Raw genomic sequence first — 18722 nt, 5'->3', positions numbered from 1 at the left:
GCTGACCTCACACTGCCCAGCCCCAAACAGGTGGGAGCACATTTTTCTCCCCATACTGTGAAAAAAAATGTCTAACAATTTGCCTCATATTAACCCTAGAAACACTTTCGCTATAAAAAGCTACATCATCACTTTTGCCGGGAATTTTCAGCCATTTAAAAATACCCAATGAAAAGTATTTCTCATAAAAAATAGATCAAGATATGACAACACATACTCAATTATAGTATTTTTCTCTTATTTCAAACAATGCTTTATGCAACAAACTGGGGAAAAAACACAGGAAGATCTTAAGAACATGCTTGAAAATGGCTGAAAAAGTAGGAATTTGAGAAGAAGAAGTTACTTAAAAAAATAAGTAATGATACTGTACTCTTGGCCTTTGGTCCACTCATTCCTAAGACGTGTGAGACTTTACCCAGGGACCCACAACACTAAAATAAATGTGACAAATTTCAAATATGGTAAATACTTTTGCTCGCCCAGAGTTAAATGCCCACTTCAACAAAAAGTGTGTTTTTGACATTTTTCCTGATGATTAAGGACATATCCAAAGAAAATTATACTTAAAATTTTATTTTTTTAATATTTCTTAATTCAAATTGTTGTAAATCAGGAGCAGACAAAAAGGTTATTTGAAAAAGATTGTACTTGTGATGTAGAATATATGCTGTGTGGTCCACAAGCTCCCTGCTCCACTGCATTCGGATGCACCCACTTGCAGACCAATGGATCTTCATTTTCCTTGTCTGAGCTGGTATCTGGCTGTAATTTAGGTTGGGTGTGTGGGGGGCTGAAAGCTAGCAGGAGAGAGTATAAACAAATGGATGATGGGAAATAATGGAACTGTGACTACAGTCCCGCCCACAACTCGAGAGGTGAATCTCTAATGAACTTCTGACATTCTGCAGAGAAATATGCCTTAGAAGGCTGCTGGGAACGTTTTTGAAACAGATCAAACAATGTTTGGATTAGGACTTGAAGGTGACACTAATGTGGTCACATATGCCAAAATGCCACTGTGCTGTGACCTAAATGCCATTTTCCTTCAGCAAAATTGGGCTGCAGCAGGTTTAAAGAAAAAGTCAAAATTGAGCGGTGACTGGACAAGTCTTTTTTTACATTGGGCAACAGGCACCCAGGGACTTTTGGAGGTCATGCGGTGGCATTCCTGTGACAGATGTGTGGCAGGAAGGCAGTAGTGCGATAACTGAGTGATAGGAGACTCCCAAAATCTTCTGATAATCGTCCCATTTTAAACTTCCACCCTTTTGTCCTTTACTGCTGTCCCTCTGCCACCGTCCGATTTTTAGAAATCGGACGGTGGCAGCGTGGGTACTTGACGACAGGGGCTAGGGGCCCGGCTATGAACGGACGACGATCTGGCAATTCTTCCCTCTGTTTCATTATCTGTGCATACGCACAAGCTCCCTGAGCTCATGGAGAACCACTGTTCCCAAAAGACAATGAAAAATGATTTAAAAAATGTGCAAGATAAGCAATCACCTGTGACCTTAATGTGAAAGATTTGAGTCAAATAAAGACTGTTTACACTTTTATCGCAATTTAATATGTTGATTTCTTCAGAGTGAACCCAGCAGTACAAAGTTGTTTCTGAAAAAGTTACGTCACATAAAAGGCCAAACATAAAGTTTACTACCTAACATTATCGGTGCAACAAAAACGGCGAGGAATATTTGAGTTATCCACCCATACAATTCTGATCCAGATGCCAATCTAGTCCTCCAGTTTTTGACCTGCCCAGTGTGTTTTTTATTATGAATGAATGAATGAATGAATGAATGAATGAAATTTTGTATTTCAAGCAATCAGGAATAATAGATGAAAAAAAATAACCTCACATTGAATCAAAGTAGATCGCTTGAAACGGAGTGGGGGGAAGTGAACTTATATAATCCCACCCCGGTTCGACCATACCATTTTCTCTACATGAATTACCAATATCCAGTTCAGGACTTAATATCAAATATTTGTACACTACAATAATAAATTCAGGTTATGAAGAATCATTAATATAATCAATGTAATCAAATGTCAAAACATCTACAGACAAATATTTATATTAATCAGTAACGATAATCTAAATATTATCATTAGAAGAAAATTTGTGCAGATCTATATTAATCAAAGAATTATTGTAATAATACAAAAAGTAATAAGTAAAAATAATCTTCATTTGTTAATGGAAGAATTTATTTTTTTTACAATATTCTCATTAAAAACTATTTGTGCAGATTGTATTTATCAAAGAATGATTATAATAATACAAAAATTAAACTCTTTTTCAAACAGCATTTTTTTAGCTCAGAAATGCAATTTTACGCTTAATTTATTCATCTTCCATCATCAGGAAAATGTCACAAGAAGATGTTAAAAACACAGTTTTATTGGAGTGGGTCTTTAACTTTGACGGGTTATTATTCACAGCTCTCGACAGCAGCACTTTCCCTGTTTTACATGCACAAAAATGGTCACCTCAACTTGAATACCATAGACTTAAATAACCATGTTAGAACATTTTTTTATGTTGCACAGCAATGTGGTTAAACAAACCTTTATTAGTGTATCATTTTGATTGATTTTTTTTTTATAACTCCACCGTGCTCCATCAATTAAAGAACATAAACACGGGTTAAAAGAGACAGAACCCACACGAAATGTGACCAATACGGCAAACACCCTTACTTTGCTGAAATGCGAACGAACCCCCTTTTCTAAGAAAAAGCGAACACCGCAGAAAACATCGCCCCAGAAGCGCAGGCGGGAACCAGACGTTGGGTCAGAGAGGAGGAACCCGTCCCGCAAGGCTCGTCCTCCCGAGAACTTTGCAGTTGAGGAAAGGAGCGAGCCGGCTATGCGGAGAAGCCACAGGGAGGTGGACATCAAGAGGTTGATGGAGGTACGGCACACGTCCTGCACCTTATGCTGATAAATCCTGCTGTTTTGCCTAAACGGGTTTCATTACCTGTTGCTGCTGGACAGGTGGATGAGGATTGCGTTGGCGTGAAGCGGAGAAAGATAATGGGCCAGTTTTCCAGGAGGAGTTCGTATGTTGTGAAGTCCGTGGAAGAGATCACCGAAGAGGATCTGGACAACATAGCATACCGTGCCAAAGATAAGATCTGGGACAAAGACAACGTGAGGAATTCTGCACCACTTCCTCATTAACGTCTTAAATATTTGTAGGATTTTCTTGACTCTGTTTGCTTTTTTTACCTCCAGGGCAGCTCCTGCCACCAGTGCAGGCAAAAGACTATGGACACCAAAACGGTGTGTCGCAGCGGATTCTGTGGAGGGGGCAAAGGCCAGTTCTGTGGACCGTGCCTAAAGAACAGATACGGAGAGGACGTGCGAACCGTGCTGCTCGACCCGGTCAGTGTGTAAACAGAGGCGCCTTTCTCTCACTTTGGGGAGTGCAATGACAAAATATATAAAATCTGTACACAAGACCGCAAACGCATAAATAGGTCAGCATACTAGTTGTTTTTGGTAACATATTTTTATTTCTTTTCCTGTCTAGTTATTGACAAAACCATATTTTCCTGACTGAAAAATCTTGTCTATCCAAATTCTTATTAAGTCTACCAAAAACTACAATTCACCTCTTCAGATCTGGCATAATTGAAATGTCCACTGTAGATGCCAAAATGAATTTATTTATTAGTATTCAATATTTTGGAGATATTCAAGTTTAGAGATGTCATCCATAGCAGTGATCCCCAATCCCCAGGTTGCAAACCAGAACCAGGACAGTTGGGTGCTGGCCACATTGAGTAAAAAAACCACAAGCTTTTTTTTATGTTTTATTTATAATCTTGTTTAGGAAAACTTCTGTATTCTCCCCACCAAATACTCCAATGTTTTCTGATAAATGTATACAAAGCATGATCAGAGGTGTTTTTGATGAGTGTGAATCAGATTATTTGGCTGCGGAGGGTGAGATGGAGGTTATCCCTCTTCGCAGATTCGTGGAGGTCTCTGGTCTCTTACCCCTGGGAATAAGAGAGGAATACTGTATTTTCATCTCTAAAGTCTGTTAAGATACAAAAATATGACCGCATTTGCCAATCGCCATGGGAAAAATTGGTTATATCTTAAAAATTGATTGGATTTTATCATGTCTTGATGTAACTTCCTGCCAGAATTGACGCAGATCACTTGCAACTTGCGCAAAAAATAGACCAGGCACCGAAACGATCGCTGCACTGCGTAAGACGGCTGTGGAGGACCGCGACGCTTTACGTCTGGTGTGAACTCCACCATAGGTCAACAAGGGCGCCGAATGGAGTTTTTTGTGGCTATTTTGGAGTTTAGCTAACTGTTTTGGCTAACTTAGGCTTTTTTCAGTTTTTTAGGCTAATTTTGCATTTTGCAATATTTTAGCTGGCTCTTAGCTTCAGCGTTTTCAGCTCTTAGCTTCAGCGTTTTCAGCGATTTCAGTGATCAATTTCTGCATCTTCAGCTATCAGCATTTGCATCTTCAGCAGCCAAATTCAGCTTACAGCATTCGCACTAGCATTATTTCAGGTAATGCTATATATCTAGTTTTTAGTCAATTTAAAGCTAATGATGGTTAAGATATGAGCTGTACATCCAGTTTGCGCATGACACGATTAGTCGACTAATCGGAAAAAAAAATCATCCATTAAAATAATCGTTTGTGGCAGCACTAGATGGAGCATAATTTCATAACAGAGGCAGTGAAAACCTACATTTAGTGAAGTCCACTTCTAACACCAACTTTAAGTCTTATTAACACTGACTTTTTAACATTTGCTTTTATTTCAGACATGGTCGTGTCCCATTTGCCGGGGAGTGTGCAATTGCAGTCTGTGTCGTAAGAAGGAGGGCCGCTGTGCCACAGGTATCCTTGTGGGTTTAGCCCGTTACAATGGCCATGACAACGTCCACAAGTATCTGGAAAGGTAGATTCTTGCGGCTTTGAAATTTGTAATCCTAAAGCTTTGAGTAGTTGATCCTAAAAGCTAAAACTTGTGTCCTCTCTCTTGCAGTATTCAGAAGGAGCTGCAGTGATGTGGAGGAAAGTGGACAGCCGGCACTGGAGTGGGTTCTGGTTCTCCAAAGGGGCTCCAGATGTTGTTTTACTGCACATAAAGGCGTTAGATCAAATATTTTTTCATACTTTTAAAAAAAGTCACTGTAAAGTTGAGCACCTTTACATGTTCTTGACTTGTATATTCGTTTTGTAAAGGCCCATAGAGAGGTAGAGATACTTTTATTGTTTGAGTTTCCATATTTTTAGGAATAATATTTTGTCTGATGTTTGTGTTTTGGGAATCGTTCTAAACAAACTAGTTTTTAAAAGTTGGAAACTTTTGCCCCACTGTTAATAAAGTATATGATTAAACAAATTTTTTATCACAGATATTTTTTGTGAAGCTTTTCATTTGCCAAAATGTTTTTTGTTTCTTTTTCTATTTTGGACCAATAGAACATTTGGAAAAGAGAAGTTAGAACTGTTTTCAAGGTTTTCTACTTCTGTCATCAATCACCTCTAACAATACTTATTCATGAAAGTAAATATGTTTCTCATTTTAATTTCAAATCAGGCCACCCCAGATCAGATTTGGGACTTCTAACCCATTCAGTGCTGAATTGTACATTTATTTGCTAAAATACACTTAAAATACCTGGACATTTGGGGATATATTGCCTTTTAAATCGGAAATATAACATTAACTGATTAATATATTTTAGAATATCAGGAAGAACTGTGGAATAAAGTCCATTTATACTGTAAAAACTGCTGATTGTTTTTGCTCTTTTCCCCCTTAAGCATCTTAATAAAGGCAAAATGTTTGTATTTTTTTGTTTCAAATGTTTATATCCTCTTAAAGTAATAATAAAGGCTTTTTTTTTGCACTTTCACCTTTTGGAACTTGACTTTTATAGCACCAGAACGACACTCCTGTTATCATATTTATGACTGCAACACTGCTTTGAATATTCTGTTTGCAAAAATTCACTGCCTTTATTGAAAATATTTTTTCCACATGTTGCAACTCACAACTTAAATTGCTTTCTTTTTTAAAAATAGCTTCATAAACTTAACTTGAATTGTTGCTACTAAACTTGAATAACTAAACTTATTTAACAAATTTTGCTTTAAAAAAAGTTAATCACACATTTTTCTTCTAAATCTGTTTATAAGTAATTTTCATCTTAATAAATCTTGAAAAACATATTCCCTTAAGCTCAGATCAAAATGTTGAACTTCATCATCTATATTGAATGGTGCATTCCTTTTCTGTCCTTAAATTAACAAAGGATTTATTTTTTCCCTTCTCACACCAAATTAATCCAAATGTCAGGATTTTATTAGTAGTCAATAGAGATAATAATCAACATTTATCACTGACTACCAACTTTTCCAAATCTGTATAAACTACAATTGTTGGAGCCCCTCCCCTTCATATTTGATATAATTTAAAAGCCCCAAATATCCTCTGTAGTTACCAGAAGGAGTAAATTCGTTAGTATGCAGTGATCAGGAGATATTCAGGTTTAGAAATATCTTCTACAGAGGACACATTTCTATTGCTAGTAGTCGGGGAGTTATTGGGATGCCTCATTATGAACAAGGATGTGAAAAGGTCTTGCGTCTTCTGTCTGACTTCTGTGTTGGAATGTGTTACAAAGCAGAAGGTCAGGCTTTCAGTCTCAAATTTCTTTATTTTATAGATCTGAAGTGCTTCAAAGAAAACCTGAGTCAGAGAGGCTGTTGTTTAGTGATGCTTTTTGTAAAGCTGAAAGCATGACCTTTCTCCCAACACTCACTCGTGTTGAGAAGTGCTTCTTCGTAGTTTACAGGACTATTTCAAATATATTATAAATCTACTTGCTGCATTATTTTGTCACACAGCAGTCCTGGACTGCAAGGACCAGATTGTTTTCAAAATTCTTATTTTTAAAGCGCATTTGAGCTAAACTTTGACCAAGGCCACAATATGTTCAAAATTTGAACACAGCCAGTACCCAGTGAAAATTAATTTCAGCCATAGTGAATGACAAAAAAAGAAAGAAAATTATGACATCAGAACAAGTGAAAATGTCAAAACAGGAATGGGGCTAAGATCTCTAAGGAGCTCAAAATATCAAAAAGCAAAACCAAGGCACATGTGACGGAGATATCCGAAGGAAGTTTAAAATTTGGCCACAAGACCTACGACTTGGTAGCCATTTTGCAGTCAAATGTGAAATGTGGCAATTTTTGCACAATATGGAAAAAGGAAACTGTTGAGTGATCTTCATCAAATCTCAAACAGAAACAGCCAGGTTAAAGCCAGCAACCAAAATAAAAATATATGTTGACCTTTGACCCCGGGAATAGGCTGAGATCTTGAATTTAAAAAAAAGAACTTTAGTTATACAGGTACCTTCAACAAATTCAAATTCCTCCTAGAGATTTTCATCTATCGCCTCCTAAATCCTTGAGCATCATTGAGAAGCAACTTGGGGAAAAAGTGTTGGAAAAAAAGTTTGCAGATTTTGATCGGTGTTAGCGTGGCGAGTTTGCAAAAGTGGCGTTTCCCTGCTGCTTGCACAGTTTTTACCAGAATGTTATGAAAATTTAATACATAAATCCCCGACTCAAACTGAACAAAACGACTTAACATTCTATGTGACTGTATTAGGAATGTGGCTGTGGTAAACAAAAAACCTTGGTTGTCAAGGAAATTGAAAATGTTACTTTTGCTGATTCTTTTAAAAAGGACATAGAGCTATTTGTCACCCCCAGGCGACAAAAAAATATAATGGTTGCTATGGAGATTAAACCTACAGAAAAGCCGCCATTTAATTTTTTTTATGAATTTGTGACTAGGGTGGCATGGGCAGGAAGGGTGGGGGAGGGGCATGTATGGATGTGAGGGCAGGTGGTGGGTAGAACAGGTTTCATTTTGATCGTATTTTATCTCTCTATTTTAACAATGCATGCAAAAACCAGGTTAACAAGAGAAATTTAAGACTCACTTTATTGTCAAGGTTTATGCAGGCAAAGCATATTTTCTGCATGAAGATATCCTTTTTTTTTCAACTGACAACACATTTGTACAAACCAGTTTTAAAAATATCGATCAAGTGGAGCCTTTGAGGCTAACCTGGCAAAAAACCCATTTATCAAACATCATGGAGACGAACAAACATCTTTAGAAAAAGATTTACAAATGAGATGTCACTACAAAGTACCCAAACTAAAAGAAGAAAAAACAACCTCCGTCACACAAAAGGTTACCAAAAACATCTAAATTGGTTTGGTATCAACTTGAAGCAACATAAGTTTTTTTTAAGGTTTTTTTTTTATTTTTCCTCCAAAAAACACATGGCGCAGAGAGAAAAAGAATAGAGAAAACCCAGTGGTGAGATGTATATATATAAAAAAAAACTTAAGCACAAATAGTAAAGAAGAGAAGCAGCACTAGTGCAAAAAACTGAAACATGCAACCTTAGAAACAACACACACAAATACAACTTCAGCAAAAGACAAATCTGACAAAATAAAAATAATAAATTAGCCATAAACAGACGGGCCTTGTGTACTGACACACTTAGGTGTTAAAACTGCTAATAAATTCTATAAAATGTTGTTTTCTTAAAAAGAATGTGTGAGTTGAACTAACAGAGCAACACCAGCAGATAACCTCTTGTTATACCCGAACAAATCAAAACCCGACGCCGCTCTTCTTGCTTTTCTTTCGGCCTGCCTGCGCTCTCCGCTTTCCTCACCCGGCTCCCTCTGAAGTGCCCTCTGTACAACAGCTTGTGTTAAGGCAATTGTGGTACATGGGTCATGTGACGGGGTTAAAGAAGGACAGAGGGGGGGTCTTCACCGGAGCACAGGAGGCACCATGTACCATCAGCGACAATGCTACCATCTGACAAACCCTTTTTTTTTTTTTTAAATCCTGAAGCCGTTTTTGGCGCCGACTCACGGGACTTCTGCAGATCTGCCTCCGACGCCTCTCAGCAACCAGATGACAGCATCTGAGAGGGCAAACCGTTGAACAAAACTTCCCCTGACATTGTAAACAAGGTTTCAGTTGGATTGTCATTGTAGTATTGCTTTTACTACACAAACAAAGTTGTAGAAAGCTAGATTGTTTTTCTTAACTCTATAGAAATGTTTCTTTCTAATGGCCATCACGCCTCAATAGGAATGCATCATAAATCTTTTTAAATGTGCTTTTCTTTTTTTTTTTTTTTTAATCATTCCCCAACGGATATTTTTTGTTGATTAATCTAAAAAAAATCAACACCTGAATCGAACCCGAAGACTACCGCAGATTAAACTTCTGGTAGGTAAAAAAAAAAAAAAAAAACACAGGAATACAGATGCACATTCATTCACACACAGTTTCCCCAAAGCTGTCACCGCTCTGTAGCCGATCTGCAACTGTCCTGCACCATGATTGACCTTCAGCACTGCTTGACAGGTAGAAACACGAAAGAAAGCAACTGTGTGCATAGAGTTAGGCCCAATCCGAATCCTTCCCTTCTCCCTACTGCTCGATTTAAAGGGGCGTTTGTAGTGCAAGTGGTGTCCGAAATAGTTAAGATCCCACCCTCCAAGCGGAGGGATATAAAGCCCATTACTGACATTAATGTACATAAAAAGTCATTACTTACATAAATGTAAGGAATGACTTTTTGTTGTAGCATGTCCACGCTAACGCTAGCTATCCGGCAAGTATTGGTGATGTCATCAAGCAAAAGTGATGTCTGAAGTATGAGAGACTATTTTTCCATAATTCTCCTTTTGGAGGGGTAAATCTAGAGGTAGGGAGAAGGGAAGAATTCAGACTGAGCCTTAAGATTCTTTAGAAAAATGCTGCTGATTTGGGTTTGGAATTCAGCAGGTCCCTGTCTTGTGCTAATCTCTTTGAATTTCTTCCTTACTATCATTTAGTAAAATGCCAAACTAATCTTTTTCATACACTCAGTCTAAGCTTGATTTGTTATATATTAATTTTTAGACCGTGATCTCTATATTTTATATGTCCGTGGTGATCCCGTCTCTTTAACTTTCTATTCAGGAGCGAGAAAATTATGTAAAATCTAAGAAAAAAAAACTTCCTGCAAAGATCTCTGAAAACAAAAAAAAAGCAAACTGGAAGTCAGTTCGGCGATGTAACAGACGTCCATCATCTATTCAAACTCCTCGTCCTCTTCTTCCTCCAAGTGGTTGGAGGCGGTGGGTGTGGTGGGGTCGCAGGAGCCCACGGAGACGATCTGAGGGGAGTCGGCCAAGCCTTCGGCGGCGTCGTCCTCCATGTCCTCGGTGGTGATGATTGCCACGGCTGCTCCACTCTTCTTGTTCTGGTGGGTCTTGATGTGCTTGGAGAGATGGTCGCTGCGCATGAAACGCTTGGAGCATTCGGGACACTCGAAGCGCTTTTCTCCTGGGGAACACAAAGGAAACAGATTTCAATTTTTGGGTTCTATGCTGATTTAAAAAAACACAACTCTTGCAAACTAAAACATTTTAAAAACATGTCTTCTTATAAAAACACTATGAAGTGTTTGTTTTTGTCGTACCTGTGTGTGTTCTCCGGTGTCTCTGCAGCTCGTCGCTTCGGGTGAACCTCTTGCCACAGAAGATCCAGTTGCATACAAACGGCCGCTCGCCCGTGTGCCAGCGCAGGTGCGCCCTTAGGTGGGACGTCTTTCCGTAAACCTTCCCACAGCCCTCCATGTGACAGATGTGCTGCTTTTTCTTGGTGGGATCTCCACTGTTTCTACAAGGTAAATCGGTTCATTATCTTTAAAAATATATATTATTTTTAAATAAAATAATTCTACAGTCTGTCAAAAATCTGATTTTGATTTGCTCATCTTTTTGAGACAACTCACTCTAATCATCTTTTGATTTACTACAAAATAATAAAAAAATTTCTATCATTAGAAAAGTGCCAAAAGAACATGTTAAACATCGAAACCCAATTTCCATCACAGTGGGTAACTAAATGCAATGACTGGTAAAAACATATCTTGGAGCAGGTTCTTGTATTTTACTTAATTTTTGCTCTGATAAATTTAGCATAAACATATAAAAAATAATTTATGAGATATAAGCTATTAAAGAATGAAATGTGTGTTCTTAACATGTTCTTGTGGCATTTTTTTCTGAAAATAGAGGAGAAATATAGAGAAAATTAAGCTTAAAATTGCTAAAGTCTGCTAGCTTGATGCTAACGTATAATGGGATTTCCCATAGGACGGCTAACGCTAACGATTGACTAAATGAACATTTTCATAAACTCACAGGCATGATTTTTTTTTAAATCTTTTAAGGAGGTATTTTTAAAGTAACTATTAGTGGTCCTAAAATGTTTTTTTGCTCATGCTTTCTTCCTCTTCTGGAATAAGCTGTAATGCTATAGCACGATCGCCACCTAGTGGCCAAACTCAAATGCCCTCCAGGGGAGACAATTTTGGAGCTTTTCAGTTTGAGAATCAACGTAACACTGTATGTTATTAACAATCTCATTATTATTTCATTAATACATTTTACAGTATGTGAACTGTATCAGATTAATATGAAAATCTTCAAAACATTTATAGATTATTAATGTATTTCTGATCAGAATGGAACTTTAAATGAAGCTTCACATTTCAATAAATACTACTTGAAAATGAAATTGCCCAGATTAAGACCTATCCTGCTCTTTAAAATGTCTTCTGTACTTTGTAACAAGCTGTTAAGCCTTCTGTGCCTGCATGGTGTTTTTTATCCATACCTTCCCTCTCCATCCCTGCAGTTCGGACAGGAGCATGCGACACGTCTGAGCCGCTTGCTGGGCTGGCCCTCCTGATCTGAGGAGCTCTGGACTGAGCCGAGCTGATCCGGACTCAGGGACGAACCTGAGGCCATGTTGCCCACAGTGACCGTCACTGGAGAGGACTGAACTTTGACCCCATCCTGACCCTGTGTTTGACCTGAAGGTAAATTTGAAAACAGTAATGTTGTGTAGGGAAGAAAAAAAAAAGATCTCCAACAGTTCTGAGAGACGAAAATGCAAATTTTCTAAGCAGGATAGATGTTTGTACTATTTTATTTGAAGTGGGAACTGGTACCAAACTTGATTTAAAAGTCTTCTAGATACGTGTCGCTATGTACTTACCCTGCAGACCAGTGATGGTGAGAGGAACCCCCTGCACCTGAACCCCAGCAGTGCCCAGTCCTGCGATGCTGACGGTCTGCACCCCTGAGCCCGGGTTGATCTGAGCTGCACTCAAAGTCAAGGGAGCGCCGCTCAGGGATACCAGCCCCCCACCACCCACCGCCGTTCCCCCTGCAACCGGGGCCAGCGTCAGCTGCTGCGGCACAGCCGCCCCGAGGCCGCCCTGCAGTGACACTCCTCCAGGAAGTTGCAACGTCTGCCAGGTGATTTGCCCCGACGGTGACAGAGTGGGAGTGCGAATGAGAACCTGGGCTGGATTCTGGATGGCCTGGATGGGCTGCAGAGTTTGTCCTGGCGCCAGCTGGAGGGTCTGAATCTGCTGAGGTTGCTGCTGGTTCTGCGGCTGACCCTGACTCTGGGCTTGGGGTTGCAGCTGGATCTGCTGGACCAGCTGGTGCCCAACCTGACCCACGATCACCTGCTGGATGGTCCCGACGGCATCGGTCTGATTCTGCAGCCCGTTGGCTTGGTTTTGGTTCTGAGAATCGGCCTCGCTGCTCTGAACCTGTGAGTCGGCTGATCCCGTAGAAACGACTTGAGCCACCTCTGACACGCTGTCGCCTTCAGCTGCCGCTGCCACTGTGGATCCAGTTGCAGCTGGAGCAGGGGCAGCTCCAGAAACAGCTGTTGTTACCAGCTGGTTGCCATTAGCAACGGAAAATGTGCCATCTGCCGATTGGATGAGCTGAACGGCCCCGCCCGCTCCAACGTTATTGATTACAGGTAAAGCCAGGGTCATGCCACCGAGGTTTATGGGTACTGTGGTCATGACAGGGGGCTGGGAGCCCTGTAGAGTCTGCAGCTGAAGAGGAAAGGACTGTGCTGGACGGATCTGCAGCGGGACGGTCTGATTGGTTGTGCTTGGGAGGATAGTCTGCTGGTTGGCTGGCTGAAGGATGGCCTGAGTCTGGCCAGAGTTCGGGTTCTGGATAAGCTGAACCTGCTCAGGCAGAGCTCCAATGGAAGCAGGCTGGGGGCTAATGTGTACTTGCTGCCCATCTGCAGTTTGCAGGTGGGGGATGACCTGATATTGGACACCGCCAGCAGCATTAGGAAGGTTTTGAACCTGGATGATCTGGTACTGCTGCTGCTGCTGCTGCTGTGGCTGACCTGCTGTCACACTGTTACTCCCACCTGCTGCTTTTATCTGTAAAGGCAGAAGACGATCAAATGAGTACAAAAATGGTTTGAAAAGTAGCCACCCATTCTTCAAAACCATCACCTTCCGTCCAACAGGTGAGCTGTCGTTAGCCACAGTGGTGGCCACTGTCACAGCGACGGGCTGGCTGGCGTTCTCCTTGGCCATGGCAGGCGCCGCTGTGATGATCTGCCAACCGTTCCCCGTGAACTGAGCTGGGACCAGTTCCAGCTGCTGGGGCACCAGAGCCTGACCCCCAGCGGCGTCCACCACTATCTGACCCTGTAGCTGACCCGCCTGCAGCTGGATTTGACCCGCCTGAACCTGGATCTGTTGGGCACCCGCCTGGGCCTGGGTCGCCTCTGTTCCTCCCTGCCCTCCGATCTTACTGCAAGTGGCTGCAAGCAGAGCCAAGGGCGAGGGCTGGGAGGAATCCTGGGTAAAAAGACGAAGCAAAATGAGCGACAGAGTGGTCTCCAGCTCACAAAGAACATCATGTACAAAACAGAAGTGCAATCGACTAAATCGATGAATCAATTTTTATTCGTACGATTCAACCAGATGGATCTGTCTGAGGCAAATTATTCATCAAATTCACCTATGCCATTAAGAATCACTTAAAAATAAATAGATATTGATACTGTAAAATACTATTTGGATTGCAACATTGCAGGTTTATTTTACTATAATTTAATATTTAAAGTGACCAAACCATGAAAAAATCCACTTTTTAAGCTTTTAAGTGTCAAAGCGGTATTTTGATCCATTCACGCATTTCTGAGTAATCCTCAAAAAGGCTACCAAGGCTAACACTTTCTCCACGAACCTAGCGGTAATTAGCTAGCTTCACAAGAAAGGGAGCTGACTATTTTCTGGTGGAGACAGGGAGAAGACTATTTCCTGGTGGAAAAGCCAGACATGAGTTACATAACTGGTTTGAACGTGGATTATTGAGCAAGGCAGAAAGGTACGTGAAAAAAAAAGAGAACAGAAAGTTGACAGCCAGTGCTAATCAGAACAAAGTTCTCATCATTTTTTTATTATTATTTATTTATTTATTTTTAATCATTTTATTTTCGAAAAAGAACAATAATAAAACAAAGAAAAATAAAAACAGCAAAAGCAAACAAACAAAAATATAAGAAACAATGCAATTTATCCCACAATCAATCTTGAATGCAACAGAAGATGTTCAAAGATCGAAAAATTTCAATAAATTCCGAAATGTTCATCTAATGTTGTCTACATTGTTTTGACTGAATTTCACCAAAAAATGAACCCATCAGCCATCATCATTCTGTCTGTGCAAAATGTTGGGGATAAACACCCGAGCTACACTGTATCTCCATCAATAAAATAAAGGTTGGATGCTTTTTTAGTGGGTGACATGATGGCGAGGATGGCTCTAGAATGACATAGTGAAATGGTTGGCACCGTCAAGGAGCGATACGGCAGTAAAAATAGTTAACAAAAATAACTTATAAATACTCAAAAACAACTAATAAATAATTATTTCATGAATAATTGTTTTTTAGTGTTCCAAAGGTAATATATGATCATTTATATGGATATAATTTACTCTGAAAGACTTGAGAATACCATGGCATGGCCTCTTTAAAGTGTGGAAACACTTTGTTTTGTACAAAGATGTGACCGTCCAGTGTAGTAGAATGCTCTAAAAATGTTCTCTGTATTTTTTTCAAACCAAAATGTGAATGGATTTGACATTCGTTCTTGTTTACTTGTTTGCTTGTACACAGATTTAATTTACACTTGATCATCTTGCAAGAAATACAAGGAATCTGGAAAACTTCCCCTGCGCTGTTCAGTTTCAGGTATTTATCTGAGTCACACTGGGTGAATTTTAAGCTAAAGATGTCCTGGATTGATTTAAAGTCAGAGAATCGGATTGTTCAAAATGAACCAAAATCAACTATGAATCTATGGAAAACAAGAAACAATTAAAAACTGATGGTGAAAAAATGATGAAGCAAAGGAAAAAACTCTGAAAAAAATAAAAAAAATAAAAGCTACCAGACAGAGAACTGTCAGTGGAAGTGGGCGGTATTACAGGAAGCGAGTGGGAGGGCGTGTGAGAACCACATTTCTCTTTTCTCAGAACACTGGAAGAAAATGCAACCTCCTCTCTTCCCTTAAAAAAAACTAGGTCGCAGGCAGTTCTTTTCTTGCCTTTTTTTAAATCCTACTCAAGAAACTGCTTAAATTAGTTATTTGCAAAAGGTGAGAAGAATTTCAGGATAAAAAAAACTGGAGGGTAAAAATAATCTACTTGCATGCAAAAAAGACAAAAACTCACTGATTATAATTGAAAATGATAATTCACAAAATATAGCAGCTGGATCATGACAAGCTTGTATTCATGAGGGTTGGCTCTCAGCAGGGCCCTACAGAAGCAGGAAGTGAAATTCACTGGAGAAACGCCCCTAGAGGTGTCTGGCTTGCCTGCTGTGAGGGAGGGAGGGGGGACATTTTTTTTTGGACAAAATCAAACTAATGAAGTGTATTAAAGTGCATGACTTTACCTGTGAAGCAGAACTTTTCCCTCTTTTAGATGCTTTCCCTCCTTCAGTTCCAGATGATTCCTTCTTCGAGTCTGTCAAAAGAGAGACTTTTACTTTGAAGGCCACACGATAAGCATTAACAGGCAACAAAATTACATTTTGTGCATGAATTGGATATAGCATAACAAAAGGTGATCAACAAAGACAGAGAGGGAAAAGAGCAGTAACCTCATCATCAATATCAAAGGGCTCATTTCTGTTAGACGGATACAGAGGGGTGGAGACGGAAAGGGGGGAGGGTACCTACCACTCATAACGCATTAATATACCGAGAGGGAGAGGGTGTAGTTCACGGTGGAAGGCCGGCCGGGTAAAAGAGGCGGAGGACGCCTATATGTTCGGCTCTGAGCCGTGGCGGATCTCCTCGTTTGACGAAACCACCCACCGGCCAGGAAGGGCGGTGCCAAGCGCGAGCACAATCAAGCAGTCCCCAAATAACGGAAACAACAGAGAGCCCGCGTGACCGTCCTCGCGCCTCAAGGCTCCTCGCGGCGCAGTCGCACGTCTCTGTTAGCGGATAGAGAGTCCATACGCGAGCGATTTGATGCCTGTCAGATCGATATCCACAGAGAAGTTGGCACTGTGTGACCGTAGAGGCCCACCCACTTCCATTTAAGCATCAGGACAACACCCTCCTCGCTGCTCCTGCCTGTCACCGCTGGTTTTCTCCCGCGCGACGCGGGGACGCCTCGTCGCCGGCCGTCGTGCACCGAACCAAATCGTCACCGGGTTTTGTATTTTCAGCGTGTTCCCTTATTTTCATGGACTATTGTTTTTTTAAGGGGGAGATACGAGTAGATAGCTGTGGCTTTTGTGGGCGGACGCGCTCCTCCCACATATTCAGATTGGACGATGGGACTCGGCGTGCGAGGGTCGAGATGGGAGTTGTATTTTGGCGAAGCCTCGCCTTCTCGAATAAGCTGGAGCTCAGTAGACTACATTTCCCATAATGCTCCTCGAGCAGGCCTGTCTCGGAGTTGAAGCGGTAGTCATGTTGGTGTGAGAGCGAAAGAAGCGGGCGGCGACTTCTATTTTATGGGGGGTTGGGCAACCGGGAAAGGGAGGCGTGCTGTTTTTGTGTCGGGTTCAGGGCTTCAGTTTGGGTTCTAAAAGAGACGAATCAGCGGAATGGAAGTGTTCCTTAATTAAAAAAATATTTCAACTAAGTTTTTTTTTAATTATTATTAATACTTTATTACTACACAACACATACCACTCATGTAGTAAGGGACTATGTGTTTCTTGTGCCAACTGTGAAAGTTTCCTAAATTATGTTTATATATAATTACATATAATAATAGTTTGAATTATTTCTTTATAATTATTAATTATAATATTTTTTATATTAACAGCAGTATATACAGATGAGTATTAGGGCAACCACATAAACTAAAATTAAAAAAAAAATATTACATGAGAATACAGTTAAAGTTTATGAAAATAAAGGAGAGGGGCCCATTTGCAGCCAAGATGGCGGACAGAGCTCCTCTCCATTCAATTAACGGCATTACAGTCCAGAACAAGGAGCCAAGAATAAACGAAAAAAACCCCCACCCCAGTCAAAAAAAGCACACTTATTGAGTTTCATATTATTTGACAAAAAAAAGAGATAGAAATACAGCTTCCGTTTTGGAAAACACAGACTTCCGTTTCCGACATAGGCTGGCGCCTCTCCCGCCATTTTGTCCGCAGCTAGATAGCCTGGGGGCCAAATCCAAATTCTTCTCCCCACCCCTCTGATCATAGGGGCATTTGGATGGGCAGGGGCGTCTGAAATTGTCTTTTGAAGGGGAAACCTAACACCTTTCTATGGAGGGATCCAAAGCCCTCCGTCTCAAGGGTGTTCTGTGTCATGCTAAGTAATGACTTTTTGTTTTAGCATGACTTTTTAAAGTTATGAAACTGATGTTAGGCCTATATGTTTTCTGAACAATGGCAGCTACACTCTAACATAGATGACCGGCGTCTATTGGTGACATCATCAAGTGGGAGTCTAAACAAAAAGACTATTTTTTTCATAACTGACAGTTTGGAGGGATAAATTTAGTTGTAGGTGGGTGGGTTACAGCCCCCCTTCCACAGAAGTTGGGCGTAGGGGAGGGTAATAGAATTAGAATTCGGATTACCTTGGATTAAAGTTGTAAAATTAGGAGAAAAAAGTCAAAATTTTACGATGATAACTAACAGAATTATGGATAAGAAAGGTCAATATTTAAAAATAATAAAGTTATAATTTAGTTAATTATAAATTGAAATTTGTAAGATTAATTTAATAAAATTATGTGGCAAAAACAGTTTACTAAGAAAAATTTAAACAACAACAGAACAAAGAAAAAAAAATAGGCCAATTTTTTTGGTAGTATAAAAAATGTAAGGCCCATTGTGTACTTTAGTAGGATTTGTGGATCAATTTCACATCAGATGCCTCAATTTGGACACCTTGCAACTTTGCTACTCGGCACTTGTCCAATGTGTTCATAAACTTGACGCGTGTGGGAAGAGCTAACACTAAATGCATTTAACCTGATCGCTACATGGAGCAGTGTCTGTGTATATCTCATTTACAATACAGGAAACAACACAGATGACATTGAGAGATCAGGTTTATTCATTCAAATCTGGGTTCATGTTATTCAGAGACTCTCCCAAGTAAGGGTGAGGTTCACCTCTGTAGCAGGAGCTGCATCTGAATGATGCTTTCAGCAGTACTTCCGTCTCTCTGTGACCCAGTTTGAGGACTTTGCTGTCCCATATTAGTCAGAGGAAAGAAAATAAGGTTCT

The 18722-nt window shown here is 40.2% G+C and overlaps 2 protein-coding genes across 3 annotated transcripts; one reads left to right on the top strand and one right to left on the bottom strand.

Moving 5' to 3' along the window:
* On the top strand, positions 1-5910 carry cdca7b (cell division cycle associated 7b; the record flags this gene model as incomplete). The annotated part of the gene is made up of 6 exons (XM_024260701.2): positions 1-30; positions 2741-2920; positions 3004-3159; positions 3244-3393; positions 4810-4946; positions 5034-5910. Coding segments are annotated over 6 exons (675 nt in total), but the record flags the coding sequence as incomplete, so codon positions are not given.
* Positions 5911-7997: 2087 nt separating this feature from the next.
* sp4 (sp4 transcription factor) lies at positions 7998-17047 on the bottom strand. 2 transcript variants are annotated; one of them, XM_024257855.2, is made up of 7 exons: positions 16189-17047; positions 15903-15973; positions 13444-13794; positions 12162-13368; positions 11778-11976; positions 10576-10775; positions 7998-10439 (listed from the first exon to the last, which is right to left on the bottom strand). In XM_024257855.2, exons 1-7 carry the CDS (start codon positions 16193-16195, stop codon positions 10186-10188), a joined length of 2289 nt encoding a protein of 762 aa, XP_024113623.1. In that variant the 5' UTR covers positions 16196-17047; the 3' UTR covers positions 7998-10185. The 2 variants fall into 2 exon arrangements, with proteins under 2 accessions (XP_024113623.1, XP_036070173.1); XM_036214280.1 differs by lacking the exon at positions 16189-17047 and having other exon boundaries at positions 15903-16171.
* Positions 17048-18722: the final 1675 nt, after the last annotated feature.

The sequence above is a fragment of the Oryzias melastigma genome, linkage group LG11, assembly GCF_002922805.2.
Source record: "Oryzias melastigma strain HK-1 linkage group LG11, ASM292280v2, whole genome shotgun sequence".
NCBI classification, from domain to species: Eukaryota; Metazoa; Chordata; class Actinopteri; order Beloniformes; family Adrianichthyidae; genus Oryzias; species Oryzias melastigma.
Note: the sequence above shows the minus strand (reverse complement) of the source record. Positions and strands in the feature narration are given on the sequence as shown.

Coding starts and splice junctions, on each gene's coding strand:
- sp4 (XM_036214280.1), bottom strand. CDS start 16,064: ATGCTATATCCAATTCATGCACAAAATGTAATTTTGTTGCCTGTTAAT. Junction 13,795..15,902: donor GGAAAAGTTCTGCTTCACAG/GTAAAGTCATGC, acceptor CTTTTTACCCAG/GATTCCTCCCAGCCCTCGCC. Junction 13,369..13,443: donor GCTCACCTGTTGGACGGAAG/GTGATGGTTTTG, acceptor CTGCCTTTACAG/ATAAAAGCAGCAGGTGGGAG.